Raw genomic sequence first — 23,601 nt, 5'->3', positions numbered from 1 at the left:
TTAGGCCAAGTTAGTTTTACCAAAGTGAACATTTTTGAGTTCTTTATTTCAGAATAATGACCATTAGAGATGCTTGGGTCAGCTCTAACATCACCCGAATCTACTGTTAAAAATAAACCATCCACCCGCCACCCATCCGAACAGTGATTTTCTCTGATTTAGATATCTGCACCCGAACCACACCCAATCGTCACATTACAATTATTCAAATTCTCAATGTTAAGCGAAATTATATGGTAACATATTACACTGAAGTAGGCTGCTTTTAAATGAACATTTGTTTAATGTAAAAGTTATTCTTTGGCAAAATTACATTTCCTTAATAGTCTAAAGTTAACAAAGGCTTTACTCCCTTGAAACTTAAATTGCCACTAGTTCCGCCAACTTTCCGAACACACACAGAAGAAATTAAATATGTTCAGTCCAAGCAAAGGCTGGATATAGGCTATATTAGTTTATTGTCATATACATACTGCAGTTTCACAGCCATTACATATCACGTACCCACCACTTGATTCATCCTGGTTAGCTATTTCAGTAAAATGCTTCCAACTCGGATCTGTTTCGCTTCCACTAACCCTGCAATTGCATAGTTTATTGAGAGTCTGCAAACTGGTGCCTGACCAAAAAATTAAGCTTTTAACACTTATAATAATATTTCCATCATTATGTTGGAAAACACTTCTATCAGAATAAGTTTGGTTACGCTTGTGTATATTTTTAGTTAAAGCTGTTAAGTTATTAAGCAATATCTTTTTTCCCTTTGTGTTTAATATAATGACGACTAGGAGGTGGTTTTCCCTGAAGAGATAAAAGTTGTTGTTGAAAACAAAGTAAAGGAGTGACGCACGTTCGTTGCATTTTACCATGAAATGAGAGTTCCGTGTCTTATCGTATTAATGTCAACACATTAATGATTTATCTCTCATCCACCCACAATTAATTGGAATGTCATTATCCGCAGTGCATCACTAATGGCCGTATATAATCATACACTGTAAGGTCTATCATTGAAATGCACGTAGATCATACTTCTTAAAACTATGAGTAATGTTTCCCATAAGCAATATGCCTTCAAGGTTAATTTATGAAGACATATGGCTAATTTGGTATGTCATAGTTTACTATAGATTGCATTTATGTGGTTTTATTACATTGGTAAATTAACTGAAATATATCTTAATACGTATTCTGTTTCAAAGTAACTGATTTCATATTTCATTTCTATTTTTTAGGGTATAATATGATTCACTTCACACCACTGCAGACGCTGGGTGAGTCTCGCTCCTGTTACTCTCTGGCCGATCAGCTGGAGCTTAACCCAGACTTCTCCCCTCCTGGACAAGCTTACACCTGGACAGATGCTGGCAACCTGGTGGAGAAAATGAAGAATGAGTGGAATATGCTTTGCATCACGGATGTGGTTTACAATCATACGGGTGCGCGTTTATCTAGTTTATAGACAATTTTCAACAATGCTTTATGCATTTTTGGTACTTTTTAACTTTTAAAATATCCTAATAACTCAGAAAAGCTACATGCATAACCGTTATGAAAGAATTGTCAAAAGGTTGTTAAATAATTTTAAATTAAGTATAACATATCACACCCACGTGACTTCTCAAAAGTATTGCATGTCAATTATCCATTTGCAGGGTCCAGATATAGTGGGTTCTCTTATTCCAATGGAAAAGGCCACAGTTCCAATGCGAATCACTGTAATCTCCAGTAAGCCCCCACTAAAAGCCTTTGCATTGACTTCAATTCTAAAAATAGTTTATTTGCAGAGGACAGGATCTACCGGTAAAACATTTAGCCTGTCTGATATAGTGCGGTTAAGCTGTTGTATGGACCCAATACGTGAGCAGAATATAAAGAGAAGCACTTTAAAACTTTCTTTCAGACAAGCTGACTGACTGTGAAGGTTTAGAGAAGGCTAATGTGTTTACAGATGAGTAACTGCAGTGGAATTTGAATTGTTTACTTGTCTTGCGTAGTCTTGTTACAGAGCTTCTTCAGACTCTGTTTGACATCTCTAAGCATGTCACTATAAAATCATGTTTCTTTTTCCTTAATCTTGTCTTGCTGTGCATGCATGTGTTAGAGTAGTCAGGCTTCATAGAAAGCAAAGTTCATAGTTCATTTCTTTCTACCAGAACTCAGCACAGCTAAAGGTCAGGGGGTGTGTGATACCTTATCTGAAGCTGTGTACAAATGCCAAACATTTAAACAAGGGGAAGTCCAGTACGGCATAGTATATGTGTGTATTTGTGCAGGTTACATATATACAGTGGGGTCCAAAAGTCTGAGGCCACATTATGAGAATCAAAGTCAAATATACATATATAAATATACAAACATTTATTTGATTAAAAAAAAATGATAAAAACTGTAATATTGTGAAATATTATTACAATTTTAAATAGTTGTTTTCTATTAATATATTTGAAACTATTATTTATTCCTGTGATGACAAAACTGAATTTTCAGCAACATTACTCCAGTTTTCAGTGTCACATTTCCTTCAGAAATTATTCTAATATGATGATTTGCTGCTCAAGAAACATTCCTTATTTTTCTAACAATTAATATACAGTTTATAACAAAAAATTGTTACTGCTTGATATTTTTATATAAACCGCAAGACATTTTTTCATGATTTTTGATTATTTGAAAGAGAAATATTTTGTAACATTATAAATGTCTTACCGACCTCAAACCTTTGAACGGTATTGTAAATAATGAATAAATAATAAAATAAAGTAATAAATGTTCATTATTATTATTTTGAGATCTCTAATGGAATTACTATTGTTGCATTAAAATAGGAAAATGCAAAATAGGCACATTTTCATAAGAAATCTCAAACCTTTGGACCTCATTGTAAATTGCTTGTAATCTATACATGTATTGTAAATACTGTCTCTTTAGAACCAACAACTTATTCTTAAAGTTGTTGTCATTTAAATCCAAAAAAGTCCATATTTTTTTCATTTGAGGGGGTGGGGGGGTTTGTTTCAGCAAAAGTAGAATCACCAATTCAGTGACTTGCAGTGACTTTCTGAAATGCCCGTTTCATCTTCTATGTCCTTTTTTATTTATTTTGCATTACAGTGTCACGATAACCGCTGTGTCTTTTAACCGTCTGCCTTTCTCAGCTGCTAACAGCAAATGGATTGAGAAACATCCTGAGTGTGGTTATAACCTGGTGAACTCTCCTCATCTGAAGCCGGCCTGGGTTCTGGACAGGGCCCTGTGGCACGTCACCTGTGCTATAGCTGATGGCAAATACGAAGACAGGGGTCTCCCTGCCCTAATCACGGATCACCCGCACCTCCATGTGAGTGAATCGCTTTCTGTGAAAGCCATAGAATGGAATTCATTTTGAAGTGTAAGGTGCTCTGATTTCCTTTAAAACTAACTGTAATGTGTTTTCACTAGGCCATTCGTGGAGTTCTCTGGCAGGATGTGTTTCCCAAGATTAAACTGTGGGAGTTCTTCCAAGTCAAAGTGGAACCGGCGGTGGAGCAGTTCAGAGCTTTACTACAAAGCGGTGAGTTCCTGGATGGTTCTCAGACACTTAGGTTAAGAGAAATGAAAATGTTAAATTCGGCATAAAATGGAAGTTGCGATAGTCTTTTGTTCGCTTTTGTGATGGATATCTGAGTGAAACGGATTATTAAACAAGGAAAAATGTTGGATGGTTGTGATTTTCTATTGGTTGATCTCATGTGAGCGACAGGTTGTCCCTCGCGCCAGTAAACATATCATTAGAGAAGAGAAGAAATGTCTCTGCAAGAGGGGGAGGAAGATATTTCGATTAAAGATTATTATTAGGGCACATGAATTAAAAAAATAATGATGTGCACAGATAAATTATTTGTTGTAAATACTTCAATATTCCATTTGATTTCATGATGACTTTAGAGGATTAGTTCACCCAGAAATTAAAAATATGTCATCAATTACTCACCCTCATGTCATTCCAAACCCATAATACTTTCCTTCATCTTCGGAACACAAATGAAAATATTTAATTTTTAAATGAAACCGGAGATATTTCTGTCCCACCATTGAAAGTCTATTCACCCAAAACTCTGATGCTTCAAAACTTTCATAAAGAAATTGTAAAATAAATGAATATGAATCGAGTGGTTTTAATCCAAGTCTTCTGAAGAGACACGATCATGTTATATGATGAACAGATTTAATTTCGGCTGTTATTCACATATAAACATTGACCAGTCTCATGGGTTTGGAATGGCATGAGTATGAGTAAATTATGACAGAATTTTCATTTTTGAGTGAACTAACCCTTTAATGTATTTAGTGGTTTGTTCTAAATTGTCTGTACAGGAGCCAAACCTGATAGGATCAAGACTGATGGCAAACAACAACTGAAGATCATTCAGGACCCTCAGTACAGGCGCTTTGGTAACACAGTGGACATGAACTCCGCTCTAGAAACCTTTGTGCCCCATGGGTTAGTATGCTGATGCACATTTGAGCATGTTTTCAGTGTAGACCAGGGGTGCAAAACTCAGTTCCTGGGGGTCCACAGCCCTGCAGAGTTGCTCCAACACACATACCTGCGGTTATTTATTTAGGGTTAAAGCTAAACTCTTCAGGGCTGTGGCCCTCCAGGGAACTGAGTTTTGCACCCCTGCTGTACACTGTTTATTATGCTGTATTTGGTATTCTACAGATGAATTATACATTTATGTTGTTGTAGGAGCAGTCCTGGTGCCATTGAAGATTGCTGTAACTGGCTGAGGAGGAGACTAGAGGAAATAAATGGTGAACAGTTTCATGAAATTAAGCACCATCAGGAGCAGGTGAGTGTCTCTCTGTAGCATTACCTCTCATTTCAATGTAGTCCAGTGCAGTAATGTCATTTCTTTACTCTCAGGCTACCAACTGCATTGATGGAACCGTGAGCTATGAAAGACTGGCTGACCATGGACCCAAGTTGGGCCCCGTCACCAGGAAGCATCCTCTGGTTACCAGGTAGCACAGTTCCTTCCATCAGCCTCTGCTGAAGTTTTAGCATCATGTTCCTTTGTTTAATAAAATGAATGTATACAATAAGGGCCGGAGCCCCGGTGCGGGTTGTTGTTGTTGTGGGTCTCTGTCGGTTGGGCCCTAGAATCGTCACCAACTTTCGGCCCTCTAGCGATGTCCCTGAATACAATACAATATATGTAATTATGGTGCTTCTGAAAACTTTTGTCTGTATGCAGATATTTCACTTTCCCATTTGAGGAGGCAACTTTGGAGGAAGATCTGGAACTGATGAATCAACCAGAAAAGTCATGTCACTTCCTGGCCCACAATGGCTGGGTCATGGCGGACGATCCTCTGAGGAACTTCGCAGAGCCAGGTTTAGCAGACTGCCTTGAATTTTGTTACATGTTTTCTTTAATTATGTAAATATAGTAGTTTATATACGGACCGTAAAGAAACTTTTAAAATAAAGTTGCATGTTGATTTATTAGTTTTTTCTTCATTGAAATGGCAATTTTGAAAGAGCTTTGAAAAATACATTACCGTTAAAAAGTTTGGGGTCAGTAAGATTTAAAAATTAAATTAAATAAATGAATTATTTTATTCAGCAAGGACACATTCAATTTCTATTTCCAAAAAAAGCTATTCATCATTAAAAAAATAAAAAAATAAAAAAAATAATCACGTTTTCCTCAGAAATATTAGGCAGCACAACTGTTTTCAACATTGATAATAATAAAAATGTTTCTTGAGCTGCAAATCATCACATTAGAATGATTTCTGAAGGATCATGTGACAATATACTGTGAAAATTCAGCTTTACCATCACATGAATAAATTACATTCCTTAAATTTACATTTATTATACATAATATATTTACAAAGTTTACTTTTATTTTTGATAAAAAATAAATGGAGCCTTGGTGAGCATAAGAGACCTTTTTAAAAAACACATTTTTAAACAGTAGTGTAATTAAGTTTATTGTTTAAAAAGGTAAAACTATTCATGGCTAAATTAAAAAAAGCTTTCATCTACCATTAAGACTTTAATATTCTCAGTTCTGTAGTTTAAAGCCTTTAACCATATTTAAATCCACTCCCCAGAAATACATAGATTTCCCCCCACAATTACTGGGAAAAAAAGTTTTTATAAAGTTTAAAAGTGTATTGTAAAAATGAATTTTGTCACAGTGGATTTGTAAGATGGCAGTGATGTCATTCTGACTTTAAACACAAGGTGGCGATATCAACACATTTCTAAATCCTAATCATTGACAACACTTGCCAAACCTTTTTGGCAGTGAGGTGAATCAAAGTTGCTTTTTCTTCTTCTCCTCATTCTGGTCAGGGTCCAATGTCTACATCAGGAGGGAGCTGATCTGCTGGGGTGACAGTGTTAAACTGCGGTATGGCAACGGGCCCGAGGACTGCCCCTACCTGTGGGCCCACATGCAGAAATACACCGAGATCACGGCCAAGCACTTTGTGGGAGTGCGTCTGGATAACTGCCATTCAACTCCACTGCATGTGGCTGAGGTACAGCGGCAGTGTCAAAAGATGGATTATTACTTTTGGCTAGATCGCAGATAAATAACCTGTTTGAGATTAACTATGTGTAAAGATGAATATTAGACATGGGGGGCAGGAATGTTTTTTTCCCCTACACATTTTTATATGGCGAGCTCGTTAGTTACTGTCTTGGTTAGTACGTTTTGGCTGCTGACTGTTCCCCATCCACCGATAGCTCCGTCATTTGCTGTACTTCACACTAAGAAATATTAAGTGTGGCTTATTCTCTGTCCTATGCTTATTGATAAATCAGTGATGGTATAAGAGTCGTGCTGTGCAACTGACGCCTTTTCCAGTTTAACACGGTGATTTTTAAATTACAAAAGTTGGTCCCGCTTTATATTAGGTGTTTTTAACTACTATGTACTTACATTAAAAAAAAATGGTTTGGTACAATAAATGCACTTATTGTGTTCATATTGAATTGCAAAACACATTTGCTGCTTTTGAGGTGGGAGACAAGTAAGGTTAAGACAGGTTTGGTGGTATGGGTCAACAGTGTAAATATAGATGTAATTACAGAAATTAATTGCAGCTGTAATTACATGCAGGTATTTACAATGTAAAAACATGTATACACAAGAAGTGCATTGTAACAAATGATTCATTAGGTAAAATCAGATCAAAAGCACGCACATCCAAAGTAATATGTGTGTGAGTCTATTATTAAATATTCACATTTTTGGAGCCATGGTGTGCCGACTTTTTTTTTTTTTTTTTTTTTTTAATGATTCATTTAAATGCTAGTACATAGTAACGACACTTAATATAAAGTGGTACCCAAAAGGTTTTATACAATTATAAATCTTTTATCTATGTTGGGATGTAGTTATGCCCTCAGTTATACATGAAGGGTAACAGGGTTGACATGATGTTTTTCAATGATCAGTTTACTACACACAAACATAGTAACAGATTGTCTCTTAAACAGTGTTTAAAAAGAGACTGACTTTTCCTTAGTTCCAATAGTTCACTTCTTTAAAGTGATTCTGTCATTAAAATAATGTTGCATAAGCATTTATTGAAAATGTGAAACCTGGGGACAACTTTAAGTCTGCTTTGCTTAAGACTACTGAAGACAACTTTAAGATTTTACTAAAATGTAAAAATACAGAAGGCACAAAGACAAATAGATAGCTTTCAAAATGTGCATATTTGCTAATACAGTGAGAAGTCGAAAGTAAAGGGCAAAAGTAACCTCATGAAAAAATAAAGATGAAACATGAAATAAAGCTGGCGCGTTTCTAAAAATATCTATAATAACACATATAAATTTGGAAACAGCTGTTCGTTGTTAACCCTGGAATGCATAAAGTGGGTCAAATTGACTTGGAAAGGTGTGATTTTTAAAAAATATTTTATCAATGAAAACAATTATTTATTTGATATTCCATGACCCTCATCAATGTACTTTTCATATTTCTTGATAGGCACTTTTTTTTTCTTTTTTTTTGTATTACTACCTCTAGGAACTTTGACTCAACACAGTAACTTTGGATATATATCTTTTTTGTCAATAATACTTATTTTCTTAAAATATGGATTACTTAAAAATATGTTTTTGCTCTGAGCCAAGAATTTGCCTCAGACACATACCCTGTGTCTCAATACACATATGACACCTCCCTACTTTATAATAGGTGACAAGCAGTATGTTAAATGAGTAGTATGTCTGAGTTCACGGCATTCACAAAACAGTAGGCAAAAAAGTATCCAGATTACCTACTACTTCTGCCATGATTGTGAAGATCACATCCAATGGACACTTTAACATTCAGCAGGGAAATGATGCAACTCACTCTATAGCTCACATTACAAGTGGCAGATTTAGTACATTCAGACTGCATTAATACTACACACATTCATGCTTGATAATATTCATATACACATGCATACTTTTGTAACAGTCATGTAGTTCTTCATCAAATGTAGAACCTACTCAAGACAGTATATGTGATTTCAGGCTATAGGAAAGGACAGCTGAAGGCCCAAACAAAGGTGCAACTGCCCAAAAGTTATGCTTAGAAAAGGTGCAGATCTTGAAATGTTCTGTCTTTGTCTGAAAATATCATTTTCACAATATTCTCTACAGTAAATCTATATTAGTTTAGAGTTTAAGAAACTGCATTTAAAATATCATCTTTTATAATGCATATATACAAGAAAAGTGGACACTATGTTTGATATATTAAAACATTAGTGTATCATCAATTATTTTAATTATTCTATTAATAGGGCACCTATTTTTGAAGAAAACCATTAATTCCAATACAGGTCATTTTGACCCACTTCATGCATTCGTGTGGATTATTTTATGGTTTATGCATTCTAGGGTTAAAGTTATTTTTACACATATGTACTGTATTTAAGGGACATGAATGAAACCCGGCTAAATTTAACATCAGTTGATGGTTTTCTAGGCAGCAACACTTCTGAATTTTATCACATGTTGTGCCCTGCAGGCCATGCTGGCGGCGGCCAGAGCCGTCAGACCCAATCTCTATGTGATAGCCGAGCTCTTTACAGGCAGCGAGCTGATTGACAATGTGTTTGTAAACCGGCTCGGAATAACCAGTCTCATCAGAGGTACTGATGTCTGTAAGCATGACACTAACAATGTCTTATCTGTTTGTTTTTCTCTCTTTGCTCTGCATATCCTGTCATTTCCTCACTGAACTATCATTCCTGAATATTTACGTCCTAAAACTCTCTCCTGGACCTTGTTTCCTGTTCACTCATTTTGGCTTCATTTGAGGCATGACTCTCCTCCTTTTCTGAACCCATTTTTTTGCCCCTCACCTGACATACTAACACCTGTGGTTTGGTTTCCTCTTGGCTGTTTGTCATGCACTAACCCTGCTTGCTGCAGTTCATGCTGGATGCCGCCCGCACACTGAGGCCTGACCTGTACGTGGTGGCCGAGCTCTTCACGGGCAGCGAGGAGCTGGATAATGTCTTTGTGACTAGATTAGGAATCTCCTCACTCATCAGAGGTATGGTCTTCTAATAACCCAGGTCTTTGACAAAATTGCATTGTAGCTCTTTTATTACACTGTAAAAAATTAAACCGTGATTTTTACGGTAAAAAAACGGCAGCTGTGGTTGGCAGTACTTTACCGTCAAAAATACGGTAGCAACGTTATTGGTTTTACAGACTTAACTTAAAATTTACAGTAATAAACCGTATTTTATTATCTGATATAATGTGAATTTACCGTCCCATTGAAGTATTAATATTGTACCATTGTAATACACTGATAACCACCAATCACAGCAGTAATGAGAGTCACATGATCAATCAAAGCTCATCACAAGCAGCTCTTCCACATGAAGGTTAGTATATAGAAGCTGCACAGTGTCATTCACACAAACATTAAACACCATCACGGTAACACACATCATGACATTTTAAAAATGCAATAAACATTAATTTAACAACATTAAATGTAACATAAAACCCTAATGTACATAACTGATTAGAACAAATGAAGAAAACTATGAAGAAACATAGTTATTTCAACAAAAATACATCAAATGTGAAGTGTCACACAGGGAATTGTGGGAATGTCAATTTACGTTTTTTCACTGTAAATTATACAATGAGTTGTTCTTTTTCACTTTCAAAAACTGTCAATTTAACGGTATTTTACTGTAAAATTACATTAAATGTACCAATTTGATCTATCACAGTTATTTACCGTATATAGTACGGAAACTTTCTGTTAACCAATTAACAGTTTTTCACTGTAGCATTTTTACAGTCTTTTACCGTTAAAATCACGATCATTTTTTACAGTGTATATTGTTCGTACATAAGTGTATAGTGTGAAGTCTAACACTATTATCAAACATCCTGAATTGTTACCATTCAAAAGTTTGGGGTCACTAAGGATTGAATGTTTTTTGAAAGAAGTCTCATGCTTAACCTGGCTGTATTTATTTGAAAAAGAGCAATGTTGTGAAATTTTATTTCTATTCAAAATAAGTGTTTTTCGATTTGAATATATTTTAAAATGATGGCAAAGCTGAATTTTCAGAATCGTTACTCCAGGCTTCAGTGTCACATGATCCTTCAGAAATCATTCTAATATGATGATTTGCTGCTCTAATAAAGATTTCTTAGTATTATCAACATTGAAAACTGTGATACTATTTTTTTCAGGATTCATTGATGAATATAAATCAATTATTTGAAATAGAAATCTTTTTACCATTATAGATATCTTTACTGTCACTTTTGATCTGTTTAATGCATCCTTGCTGAATAGTAGTAATTTCTTTCAAAATAAACATCAGTGTACTTTAGCTTTTCATAAGAACACTGTTTATTTTGAAAGGAGGAGACCTCCAAAACAAAATCAGGAGACATTTAAAATAGCATAATGGGGCACTTTAAACTGATGGAGTATTGATACTTTGCATTGCGTTACTTGTCATTCCTTGTGCTGTTGTAGAGGCGATGAGCGCAGGAGACAGTCATGAGGAGGGCAGGCTGGTGTACCGGTACGGAGGGGAACCGGTAGGGGCTTTTCTTCAGCCCAGTCTCAGGCCTCTGGTGCCCAGCATTGCCCACGCCATGTTCCTAGATGTCACACATGATAATGAGTGCCCTATTCAGGTATAGCATTTTCAAACACATTGAATTACATCAATGTTGATAGAGCTTCTTGAAAGAGTTCTTATATTGATGTTCTGTGTTGTAGGTCCGCTCTGTATATGATTCACTGCCCAGCTCTGCTGTTGTTTCTATGGCCTGCTGTGCCACTGGTAGCACCAGAGGCTACGATGAGTTAGTACCCCACCAGGCAAGATATCAACTTCACACAGACTCACAAAACATGGATTGAGTTCCTTTATTTGAGTACATTTTCAAAGCCCTTCTTTTTTATCTCTACCATCAGATCTCAGTGGTTTCAGAGGAGCGCTTTTATAGCAAATGGAATCCTCAGGCTAAGCCATCATCCCCTGGTGAGGTCAACCTGCAGTCAGGAATCATCGCCGGAAAGCTGGCCCTCAATCGGCTACACCAGGAACTGGCTGCAAAAGGCTTTAACCAGGTAAATCCAGCCCTGGGGGTCCACAGTGATGGTTTAGCCACATAAGGGGCTTTTGCACTGGAGGAATGTTTTCATAGTTCCTACAGTATAACTATTGGCAGAAGTACCCACTTTTTGGCGTTTTCACACCGCAGGAACTGGGAATGAATTTAGTTATAGGAATGCCTTTTGGAGGGACTAAATTAGCTCCTGCTTCAGAGTAGGGTCTAACCCAGCACAATAGGAACTACCAGTGATAAAACTGTACGTTGATTGGCCAAACGCATGCTATACGTAACACACCGGCAGCGATAAGACATAAGCATACAGAAAGCTAATGTTAACGGCATTTACCTGTAGCCTTGCATTATGTTCTTTTCTCAGCCTCAGTGATATGTAGCTGCAAGTTGCTGTAGGAGATTTTGTCTCTTAGCTCTCCTTTTTGCTCTTTCAATTACTTAACTTATATGTCTACATTCCATCTCCATTATCACAAAGACCACGACACGCAACAAAAACACAGCTCAGATCACGGCGTCCACCATCCTCCAGTTGATGACGTTGTTGAATGCCGCGGTAGATTACGGCACTTCAGAGTTACTACTGGTGGTGCGAATGCAACCAGGAAAATTGCCCTAGGGGAAAATTTAGTTCTCGGAGGACTGTCCTGGTGGCTAGTTTCTGTAACTACCCTTTGGGAAAGCCCCTATAGACTGTTGAGTAGTAGTCCACTGTGAAGTCTGTACAAATGCAGGTTTGGCTGGAGGGAGCATCATGGCCACAAAGCGGGGACTTGTGTACAAATTAATAAAAAATAAGAATGACCAAAAATGTATATTTTTATATATAAATATGTATGTATATATAAATATATAGATCTGCAGATGGCGATATGACACATGACACAAGTAAGGTTGTCAGTACTTGTTTTTAAAGTTCATCTAGCAAGTTTTGCCAACACATTAAAATGTTATGTAAAAGTATACATTTAGATATAAATTTAAATATTACATTTTAATTATAAACTAAAAATAACCTGCATTTTTAAAATTTAGAAAAATAAAAACTACTAACTATATGTATTAAACGCTATATTATAAACTAAAAATAACCAGAAAAAAATGTTGGAGTAAATACAGATACAAATAAATGGTATTAAAATAAAAATAAAATAAAAAATGCAGAACTATAATAAACTTGGAAAAGTTTAATCAATTAAAGGTGTAACTAAATAAATAATTGCTGAAACTAACCAGCTAAATAAATAAATGTTATAGATAGTATTTCATATATTATATATTTGATGTATAGTATGCTATATATAAAAAATGCTAAATGCTATATACAATTATGAACTAGAAATTATCTGAAAAGAATAGAATACATTTGTAAACACGATTAAAATAAAAACCAAACTGAAATTCAAAACTATAAAAACCTTTGACAAGCTTTATCAATATGTCTTTGGGTCTTTTCTTAGGTGTTTGTGGACCAAGTGGATGAGGACATAGTGGCGGTGACCCGTCATTGTCCCAGCACGCACCAGTCAGTGGTGGCTGTGTGCCGCACTGCATTCAAGAACCCCAAACACCATCGCTATGCAGATGAGGTTCCACCGATGTGCATCCCAGGTGTGTCACAGGCTCACTGTTGCTCGTCAGAGATGCTGAACCTTCTTTGTGTTTAACTGGATGAGATATCCTCTCTCACTCGCTCTCACTAGCTACTTTTACATGGACACCTTTTGTTTGAATTCATTCCGATTGACACTGCACGAATATACAGAGTATCCCGCTGTTAATGCATACTAACCATTCTCCTGTATGTCTTCTTTTCTTTGTTTTAAAGAGCAGACTTAATATTTATATATTTCGTGTCCTAAATAGGAGACGACGAGCACATGAACCGTTGTGCCGTGCTGCTTATATTTATCAAGCAGTAAAAACGCCCTTTCCCGCACCCAAAACAAGGCATCCGTGGATGAGAGCAACAACAGCTCGTTCCACACATAATACTTTGTTACACCATTTCTACGTCATTGCACATGCACAGTACTTTCCAGTTTCGGGTTTCAACCCCATCCAGTTTTTACATTTCCTCTCGATCGAATTAGAAAAGGTTTAAACCACCCCTTACTATCCGAATGAAATTTTAATCGTATTTGGCCAATTCATTCCGATCGACATGTGACTTTTTTTTTTCGACTGTGCTACTAGTTTGATTACAATCGGATTATTAGGGTCCATGTAAACGCAGCTACTGAGATTCAGTTCTGGTGTCTGGTTTTATTCTGTCTCTATTATGTGTCCTTTGTACTTAATGCCTGACTGGAAGCCAATCCCTGAAATCTCTTGGAACAAATCCTTTCTCACAGGTAAGATAGAGGAGGTGGTGCTGGAAGTGCGTACTGTGGAGAGGCAGGCGGGCTCCTACAAAAAAGATGAGAGGAGCATTAATGGCATGCCTGGGTACACGGTGGAAATTAAAGAGCACATCCAGGTAACTCGAGTGCTGTGAGACCGCTCTAATTATAACCGTTCTAAGCCGACACAATGGCCTCAGCAGAGAGCACTCATTCACAAAATAGCAAAAGCTCTAACCCTACAGCCCTCAAAGAGCTCCTGTTTCATCTCAACAAATTGTTTTGGTAAACCTCCCCTTTCCTGCCTGGTTGTAAAAGTCTGCCGCCTGGACTTGCATGGCCTTTTGATTTGCTGTACTGTCAACACTGCACGAGTTAATCTTATCTTTTGGTCTCAGATGTTCCTTTGTTTGCGTCTCTGTCTGCTCAGCTGAAGGACAGCAAGGTGGTGCGGCAGGCTGGGGTGACGTCTCGAGGGCGCAGCGAATATGTGCAGGAGATCGTGTTTGAGCAGCTGACGCCTGGAAGCGTTATTGCTTTCAGGTTAGACTTCAACAGCTTTACTGTCCCTTAACCGATCTATGACAGTGGTTTTCAAATGGTTTTACATCAGGATTTTGCCTAGATTTTGCACTGGACATGAAGTGGTGATGCCAAAATTGTGTATCATACAAAAAGTAAAAAAAAAAAAAAAAAAATCCAATAGGGTCCTCAGACTATCGGCCCTAAAAAAAACTTGAAATGTTTTTGATATTAATATGAACTGCATAGGCCTGACAATATACAAAATAAACATGTAATAGCGAAATAGGACAATATTTATAGGACAGCATTTATACACTGGTATTGACGTGAAATACTTTTGAGAAATTGTTTTCGTAAACTCCATTTAAAATAATTTTAAAAAGCACTTTAAAAAGTTCAAATGGAGTTTGATTGGACACACAATCTTTAATGTCAACAACAAAGAACTGAAAAGTTTTGAAAAGTTTGGGGTTGGAAAGATTTTTCAATGTTTTTTAAAAGAAGTCTCTTATGCTCACCTCGGCTGCATTTATTTGATTAAAAAATACAGTAAAAACAGTAATTGTCAGGTGTAGTTAAACACACAAATCCAAATAGAATCAAGAGTCTTTAATGGACAGGGAGAATACGCAGGAGAGTCAGAACAGTAACTACACAATAACACAAACAAGAACAAACAAAGAAAATAACTTTTCTATTTTCATATTAATATATTTTCAAATATAATTCATTCCTGTGATGGTAAATTGTGCTGAATTTTCAGCATCATTACTCCAGTCTTCAGTGTCACATGATCCTTCAGAAATCAATCTAATATGCTGATTCAGTACTTTTAAAGTAAAACATTTCTTATTATTATCAACGTTGAAAATATACAATTTTAAAATTATTTTTTTATCAATAAAAATTGTATCAATACTGAGAACAGATGTGCTGATGGGTTTAATGAATGGAAAGTAAAAAAAAAACAGCATTTATTTGAAATAGAAATCTTTTTGTAACATTATAAATGTCTAACTTTTGATCAATTTAAAGCGTTCTTGCTGTTTTTGCATTTATAATTGTTTCCTGCTATCCACACTCAGCTGATCCAGTATAGACTCCTGTGACCCCACCACTGAGAACCACTGACCTATGGAAAATAATAATAAATAAAAATTTATTAATAAAATAATAAAAAATAAAAATTTAAAATAAATAAAATAAAAATGTATTTTGTAGTACGTAGTGAAATGTCTTTGTTTCTCAGGGTAAGTCTGGACCCCAAATCCCAGGAGCTGGTTGGTGTGTTGAGGAACCATCTCATTCAGTTCAATCCACTGTATAAAGCAGGAAGTCTGTCTGATCCAAACACACCCGACATACTGAAGAGCACCCTGACACAGTGAGTTCACACTAACACATTTCAGCTTTTGAGTTTTTGATGTGATGTAACTGTTTTTTCTTCTAATATATTCAAGACACATCCACATTTACCAGTTTCCACCACCATGGTGCCGGTGCCCAATCTAGATCCGTTCCGCACATTTCCACTGACGCTAATGGACATCCCGTTCCTTTTTGTTGTGCTTAACAGCTACAGCAGCCTTATAGTCTTTCTGTCCCACGTAGATTTTCTTTCTGTGCACAGAGGACTGAACATGTATGTTTTGTTCATTGTTGAGGAGTTCTGAAGACGTTTTTTCGTGTTTCTCCTCCACACCAGGATTATGTCTAAGATGACTCTGGCTGATATGAACATTCTGCTGTTTCGCTGTGACGCAGAGGAGAAGGAAGATGGAGGGGGCTGCTACAACATCCCCGACTGGACGCCACTCAAATACGGTGGTCTGCAAGGTACAGATTGTATTTAAAAGGATTTGTATTGAAACTTGTATTCAAAGGACAATATACACTAGGTTTGTATTTTGTGCAAATAAATTCTTTCCAGATGTCTTAAAGGGTTGGTTCACCTAAAAATAAAAATTAACGAACAATTTTACACTTCAAAAAGTCCATAAAGAGATCGTAAAACTAATCAATTACTGAATTGAGTGGTTTAGTCCAAATTTTCTATAGAGACACGATCACTTTATAGGATGAACAGATTGAATTTAGGCTTTTATTTACATGTAAACCTTCATCAACTCACACATCAGTTGTGGTAAAAGAAAGCTCAAGCATGTTTGCTTGACGTGCGAGAACCAATGAGGTTCATTCTCGTGTTACGCAGCACGTTTGAGCTTCCTGAAGAACCAATGAGGTTTGTTCTCACGCGTCAAGCAGGTTCGGTTGATCTCTTTATGAAGTTTTTGAAGCGTTGCGCAGCTGTCAACGGCAGGACAGAAAGCTCTCAGATTTCTTTAAAAAGATCTTCATTTGTGTTCCGAAGATGAATGAAAGTCTTACGGGTTTGTTATGACATGAGTGTGAGTAATTAATGACAGAATTAGAATTTTTGTGTGAACTATCCCTTTAAATAAGTCACAGTAACTGGCAATAACTGTTGTGATTTCACCCACACAGGTCTGTTGTCTGTGATGGCAGACATTCGACCCAAAAACGATCTTGGCCACCCGTTCTGTGACAACCTTAGGCAAGGGGATTGGATGATCGACTATGTGAGCAATAGACTGATGTCACGCGGGGGCACACTGACCGAGGTGAATGAGTCAAGCGATTAAAATAAATACTGTATATACCTGATAATCTCAGGGTGTTTGTTAAAAGCTTTGGGAAGAGCCAAAGTTAAAAACTGCTGTTCCTACTTTTAAATCCAGTAGTTAGTTAAATTCAGGTAACACTTTGTTTAGGGTCCAATTCTTACTATTAACTAGTCGCTTATTAGCCTGCATATTACTAGGATATTGGTTGTTTATTAGTACTTAAAAAGCACATATTAATGCCTTATTCTGCATGACTATATTCTACATAATCCTAAACCCTAATCCTACCCAATACCCAGGGCTGCCAACTCTCACGCATTGAGCGTGAGACTCACGCAGTTGACACTTTTCACACGCTCTCACGCCACACATCCATTTTCTCACGCACAGAAAAATTGCGGAGCAAAGAGGTACTTTTAATATTAAACTAATTCTCAGCTCTTAGATTCCGTCAATTTTATTACGAAATTCAGACAAAAATACGTTTGGCGCTTGTAAATGTGACGTGACAGATCGCTGAGCGCCTCAGTTCAAGTGCACGTGAACCGATCATCTGTTACTTTTTTATTTAAAGATGCAGTACAACTTACCGAAAGTATACATAATATCGACCAATTAGTGTTTTTCAACCACGGAAAGAGGTGAATATAACAGCAGGAGAACAATTATGTCACATAACGTTACATTTACCTCAGGAAAGCCATTTAATGACCATAGCATGTTAATTGAATAGAAAAAATAGCTAGAGAGGAGATTTTTCTGAGCACTATATTACATATTTATTATATTTTTACTTATGTCATTAAATAATTGTTATTATAACAAAAACTGCATTATATTTAATTTAATTTGTTATTTTTAACCTTTAATAATACCAGCAGATTGGGCCCTCTATGTTTACAGCATTAGGTGAGATTATTTTTTTAAATAAAATTTAAAATAAACATGTATCCAAATTAGTCAATATTGAATCAAAATCGGAATCAAATCACAAGAATTTTTGTCAAGCAATAAAAACTGTATCCTACCAGTCATTGTACAATGTAAACATTGTAACATGTTGTCACTAAACTTCATAAAATTCTATTTAGTTACCAAATGTTTTGACAATCACAATTACACTTATTGTGATGCAATATTTGTTTTTACATAAGCCCCCCGCCCCGCCCCAAAAAAAAAAATCTCACTCCAAGCTAAACTCAAAAGTTGGCAGCCCTGAATACCTAAAAGTAACAACTACTTTATCAACTATTAATCAGTAATTAGGAGTTTGCTAAGGCAAAAGTCAAAGTTAATAGATAGGCTAATCTAATCTAAAGTGTGACCTAAATTTGACTCCAACTCTGTGTGCTTAGGTGGGTCAGTGGTTCCAGGCTATGTTTGCTTACCTGAAGCACATCCCTCGCTACCTCATCCCCTGTTACTTTGATGCCATCCTGGTTGGGGCCTACACCACTGCACTTGATGCGACCTTCAAACAGATGTCAAGGTCAGTGTCTAAACAAGACTGAGAATGATCCTAGCCCATCCTCAACTTGTTGGGCTGTATGATTATTATTATGATTCCACTTTCAAAAACAACTATATTACAGGGTCTGTGCATCACTAATTAAACAAACAAACAGTTCAGTCATGAAACTCTTTTGAGTAGCCGATTGATTCTCCTAATCCAGCAACCAATCGATCTCTATTTCCTATCTTATTCAGCAAGCTTATTTATTACCATCGCAACCTGGTTCAGCTCAATACTGTATGACATGGGAATTTTCTTTAGCCCTCCTCATCCTCCCCAGCACCACTTGTCTAGATTCGGTATGGGGTTCTACCTACTTTACCTTGCAGAAGCAGAGCGTATCCTAATGCCTGTAATTCTGAACAGCATTGCAGATCTAGTCCGCCAAGATCTATCCACTTAAAATCTGTTTCGAGAGTTGTTATGGGGTTGTTTTCGTTGGGCTGTTATAAGATTGCTATTTATTGTGTGCATGTGTGTGTTAGTTTTGTGCAGAATGGCTCATCTTTTGTGAAGATGTTGGCTCTGGGATCGGTCCAAATGTGTGGCGTGGGACGATATCCAGCTCTTCCACCTCTCTCACCAGCCCTGAGCGATGTGCCTTACCGTGTCAATGAAATCACTGAGAAGAAGGAGCAGTGCTGTGTCTCCTTGGCTGCAGGTGACTCTATAGTTACCCATAGACAATCCTAAATATGTCACAAGTTGCACAGGTCACCAGAGTAAATGAATTATTGAGTGTTGTTAGACGAATAGCCAAAGTGTCTGGGCTGCTAACATAGGATTGTTGATTTAAATTTAACTGTGTCCAGGTACAGTGTTTAAGCTCTGTGTTATCATTCTTGGCCTTGATGATTTCCTCTTTCCATAGGTCTGCCACATTTCTCTGCTGGAATTTTTCGCTGCTGGGGTAGGGACACGTTCATCGCCCTGCGAGGACTGATGCTGGTCACCGGCCGTCACCTGGAGGCCAGGTACTGAATTCAGTTCATTTCTAAAGCAATCAACTGAGACCAATGTGAAATAGGCGTAAGAATTTGATTTTGATTCAGGGACTTATCAGGGAAGTATCGCTCCATCTAGAATCATTTGAGAAAGATTTGTGATGCAACCGCTAATGGATTATTTTCCCCCTCTGCTAATATGGATGACCTCAGACTGAGAAAAAGGATTTTACTCTTGAGTGACTATTAGATTTCTCCCTTTGTTCTTTCTGTTTCTCTTCATCCTGCTTTACAGGAACATCATCCTGGCCTTTGCAGGCACACTGAGACATGGCTTGATCCCTAACCTGCTGGGAGAGGGTGTAGGGGCCCGTTTTAATTGCCGTGATGCAGTGTGGTGGTGGCTACAGTGCATTCAGGACTACTGTACTATGGTGCCCAATGGCAATGACATCCTCCAAAGCCCCGTGTCCAGGATGTTCCCTACAGATGACTCAAAACCCCTGACACCTGGAACCGTGGTGAGCACACCACCAAAAAATCATTTTCTTGGCCTGTATTTTTGTATTGATTTCCACTAAAATACATTTTAAAAGTATACATTTATCCTTAAAACAGGAGAAATCATTCTAATATGCTGACTTATTTCTTATTCGTATCAATGCTGAAAACAGTTGTGCTGTTTAATGTTTCTGTGAGAACCATGATATGTTTTTTCATGATATTTGATGAATAGAAAGAACATTGATTTGAAATAACATTATAAATGTCTTTGCTGTAACATAATTAAATTGATCCTTGCTGAGTATCAATTTCAGTAGTCATTCAAAATGCATGACTATTTAATGCATTGTGAATGCACTCTATTAAAATTTTAGCTTCACTGTTAGCCAGATGTCACCAGTATTGCTTTGTTTTGATGATGCCACAGGATCAGCTGCTGTATGAGGTCATTCATGAGGCCATGACGCGCCACATGCAGGGTATAGAGTTCAGAGAGAGGAACGCCGGGCCACAGGTTGACCGCAACATGAGAGATGAAGGTAAAGCCTTTTGAAATAAATTTTAGACTTTTCTTTTCTTTAAAAAACTTTTGAATCTGTTTTATTATGATCTTTCTCAGGCTTCAATATAGTGGCCAAGGTGAACCCCGACACTGGTTTTGTGTATGGTGGAAATCGGTTTAACTGCGGGACCTGGATGGACAAAATGGGAGAGAGCGAGAGGGCCCGTAATAAAGGGATACCGGCTACACCCAGGCATGCACTGAAATCTCTTAAAGCCACATATACTCTATTTATAAAACACCATTTATAAGTGGATCTCTTTTCTTTGTCTCACATTCTATGTCTGTTCCCATGATTGAATATGACTCTTTTGTTCCTAATGCAGAGATGGCTCAGCGGTGGAAATAGTGGGTCTGTGCAAATCTACATTGCGCTGGCTGGTGGAGCTACATAAGCAAGGGCTCTTTCCTTACAATACTATGACCATTCACAAAGACGGTGAGCTCAGATGGCCCAGACAGTGCTCATAACATTAGCTTTGTTCCAAAACTTAGTCAGCTGCCTACCTAGACATTATTTTAAGGCATCATCAAGCACACTCCCAATGCAAGTGATGTTACCTTCTAAGATTCCTTTTATAATTTCCTCCAATTATTTGTGTTGTGTATATTGTTTGTGAGCATTTCAAATCATAGGATGCTGCCTTTGTAGACAACAAGGCAGCTCACTAAGCTTTGGAACAGAGCTAATATTTGTGACCGGTTTATCCTGTCATCCAGAACCTTTGAATCACAAATGTTTCTGTTATACCTGTAGGCAAACAGCTCTCTGTGTCCTATGAAGAGTGGGACAGAAAAATCCAAGAGAACTTTGAGAAGATGTTCTATGTGTCTCATGACCCAAATGACCCCAACGAGAAGCATCCTGAGCTGGTCCATAAGCAGGGGATTTACAAAGACAGCTACGGAGCCTCCAGCCCCTGGTGTGACTACCAGCTCAGACCCAACTTTACCATTGCCATGGTGGTGGTGAGGATTCCTTCTAAATGTAACACACTAGGTCTTGATCAGATCTAAAAGATCAAAGATCCCTTCACTCCATTTCGTGTGAGCAGGGGTGCCGTAATAGGGGGATCATATACTTTATAAATATTATTTATTTGCTTGTTTGCTTATTTATTTGATATTTTAAATCTTGATATTCCTAATCTTTAGCATTATTTAGAGCATTTAGAATCATTTACAGTTATTTTTGTGTTTTATGTTCATTTGATTTTTATATGTAGCATCAATAAATACTTAGATCGGCAGTTTATTTAAATGAGATCATTCAAGTCGAGTATTTTATTAAATAGGCGACATGCTGAGTTTTTATATGGGTAAGAAAAAAATGCCATAATACTCAAAAGTGCCAGTGAAAATCAATTACAGGGAGCAAATTATTGGTTAGTTACTAAAAGATTTATAGTTTGTAATTTGTATATTTCTAATGGTTTCCCTTCCCAGGCTCCAGAGCTGTTTACCGTGGAGCGCGCTTGGGAAGCACTGAATGTTACAGAAGAGAAACTGCTTGGACCTCTTGGGATGAAGACCTTAGACCCAGAGTGAGAGTCCATGTTTTCCTACCGGCTTACATTAATTATACTGCATTACCATTATTCCTGCTTCCTGTGAGTGACTCAAGATCATTTGTTTGAATAGTGACATGGTTTACTGTGGCGTTTATGACAATTCTCTGGACAATGACAACTACAACCTTGCCAGGGGCTTCAACTACCATCAAGGCCCTGTAAGATCCATATATGTACTACTTCATCAGCACATTTTCAGCTTTTCAGTCTAAGGGATCACTTACCTTTCTGTTCATTTACCCTCATCAGGAGTGGCTCTGGCCTATCGGTTTCTTCCTCCGTGCAAAGATCTACTTTGCTAAGAAGTTAGGCAAAGACACTTATGACAAAACAGTGTATTTGGTGAAGAACGTCCTCTCTCGCCATTATATCCACATGGAACGGTAAACATTGCATTAACAATTATTGCTCTCCGAAGCAGTGAACAGTATTTTCTCTTAATTATTTTGTTGAACAAATTGGATTTTTAAATTACTGGTGCCATGACTAATGGCTGGTATTGTGCAAATATTACTTCAAAAAAACGAAACGTAGCAAATGAGATTGTAAGTTCAAAAAAGATAAACACCTGTTCAATAATCCAGTTTACAGTGAGTCATTTCAATACCACTGTAGTCATCAAAATGCGGTTCCAGCAACTGAGAAACTATGCATGTGAATGGAACAATAAATGATTATGAAAACAGATGATTAAATATTATGCTGTATTTGGAGATCCCATGTCATCTGGATCTGATATATCTGTGTTTTATTCCTCAGGTCATCCTGGAAGGGATTGCCAGAGCTCACTAATGAGAATGGCCAGTACTGCCCTTTTAGCTGTGAAACTCAGGCCTGGTCTCTTTCCGCTGTGCTTGAGATTCTTCATGACCTGTGAGCAGAGATCCTGTGCAATCTTATTTGTGTGCTCTTTACTTCAACAGGTCTGAGGACACATCACCTCCCTGAGCTACAGTATAAAGTACAAGACAACATGCTCTACTTCCAGTAATGTTAAAACGATATTTCCTTGTTCCACTGTCTTCCCTCCCTCATCCAGCTTCTACTAGACTACTAGAGACTGTGAATCTGCCCTTAGCTGAATTGAGGAGCATAGTCAAAATGCGGTTGTTATTCTGTCAGAATATTCAGAACCTGTCTAGTATAACCTATAATTAACCCATTAACCCATTGTTAGTGCTGTAAGTTAATGTGTGGTGTTAGTCCTTCTTCTTTGCACACAAACGTCTTTCACACTGCTGTAAGGTTAGGATGCATCTTTTAAAACTAAAAAAAAAATGTTTTTGTTTGCTTGTTTGAAATGACTGAATAATTATAAAAACTAAAAACATTGGATAAATGTGAAATAAAAAGGTTTAAAGACTGA

The 23,601-nt window shown here is 37.1% G+C and overlaps 1 protein-coding gene across 4 annotated transcripts in view; it reads left to right on the top strand.

Moving 5' to 3' along the window:
* Positions 1-23,601, top strand: part of agla (amylo-alpha-1, 6-glucosidase, 4-alpha-glucanotransferase a) — a 26,760-nt gene extending 3,159 nt beyond the window's left edge. For 2 of the 4 annotated variants that reach the window (XM_084119171.1, XM_084119172.1), the window contains exons 5-34: positions 1,236-1,439; positions 3,159-3,340; positions 3,442-3,553; positions 4,357-4,483; positions 4,733-4,835; positions 4,910-5,007; positions 5,241-5,380; positions 6,353-6,540; positions 9,443-9,566; positions 11,028-11,191; positions 11,277-11,378; positions 11,475-11,630; positions 13,090-13,240; positions 13,984-14,108; positions 14,402-14,514; positions 15,746-15,880; positions 16,202-16,332; positions 17,002-17,138; positions 18,497-18,630; positions 19,140-19,315; positions 19,526-19,628; positions 19,894-20,119; positions 20,530-20,641; positions 20,722-20,857; positions 20,991-21,103; positions 21,422-21,633; positions 22,111-22,208; positions 22,306-22,393; positions 22,485-22,618; positions 22,995-23,601. In XM_084119171.1, the coding sequence (XP_083975297.1) occupies positions 1,236-1,439; positions 3,159-3,340; positions 3,442-3,553; positions 4,357-4,483; positions 4,733-4,835; positions 4,910-5,007; positions 5,241-5,380; positions 6,353-6,540; positions 9,443-9,566; positions 11,028-11,191; positions 11,277-11,378; positions 11,475-11,630; positions 13,090-13,240; positions 13,984-14,108; positions 14,402-14,514; positions 15,746-15,880; positions 16,202-16,332; positions 17,002-17,138; positions 18,497-18,630; positions 19,140-19,315; positions 19,526-19,628; positions 19,894-20,119; positions 20,530-20,641; positions 20,722-20,857; positions 20,991-21,103; positions 21,422-21,633; positions 22,111-22,208; positions 22,306-22,393; positions 22,485-22,618; positions 22,995-23,112 (4,142 nt within the window). In that variant the 3' untranslated portion in view covers positions 23,113-23,601. Of the gene's footprint in view, positions 1-1,235; positions 1,440-3,158; positions 3,341-3,441; positions 3,554-4,356; positions 4,484-4,732; positions 4,836-4,909; positions 5,008-5,240; positions 5,381-6,352; positions 6,541-9,035; positions 9,160-9,442; positions 9,567-11,027; positions 11,192-11,276; positions 11,379-11,474; positions 11,631-13,089; positions 13,241-13,983; positions 14,109-14,401; positions 14,515-15,745; positions 15,881-16,201; positions 16,333-17,001; positions 17,139-18,496; positions 18,631-19,139; positions 19,316-19,525; positions 19,629-19,893; positions 20,120-20,529; positions 20,642-20,721; positions 20,858-20,990; positions 21,104-21,421; positions 21,634-22,110; positions 22,209-22,305; positions 22,394-22,484; positions 22,619-22,994 lie in introns of all 4 variants that reach the window. The other 2 variants (XM_084119174.1, XM_084119173.1) reach the window with 1 other exon arrangement.

The sequence above is a fragment of the Abramis brama genome, assembly GCF_963993115.1.
Source record: "Abramis brama genome assembly, chromosome: 7".
NCBI lineage: Eukaryota > Metazoa > Chordata > Actinopteri > Cypriniformes > Leuciscidae > Abramis > Abramis brama.
The sequence above is the reverse complement of the archived record's forward strand: the minus strand, read 5'-3'. Positions and strand labels throughout refer to the sequence as shown.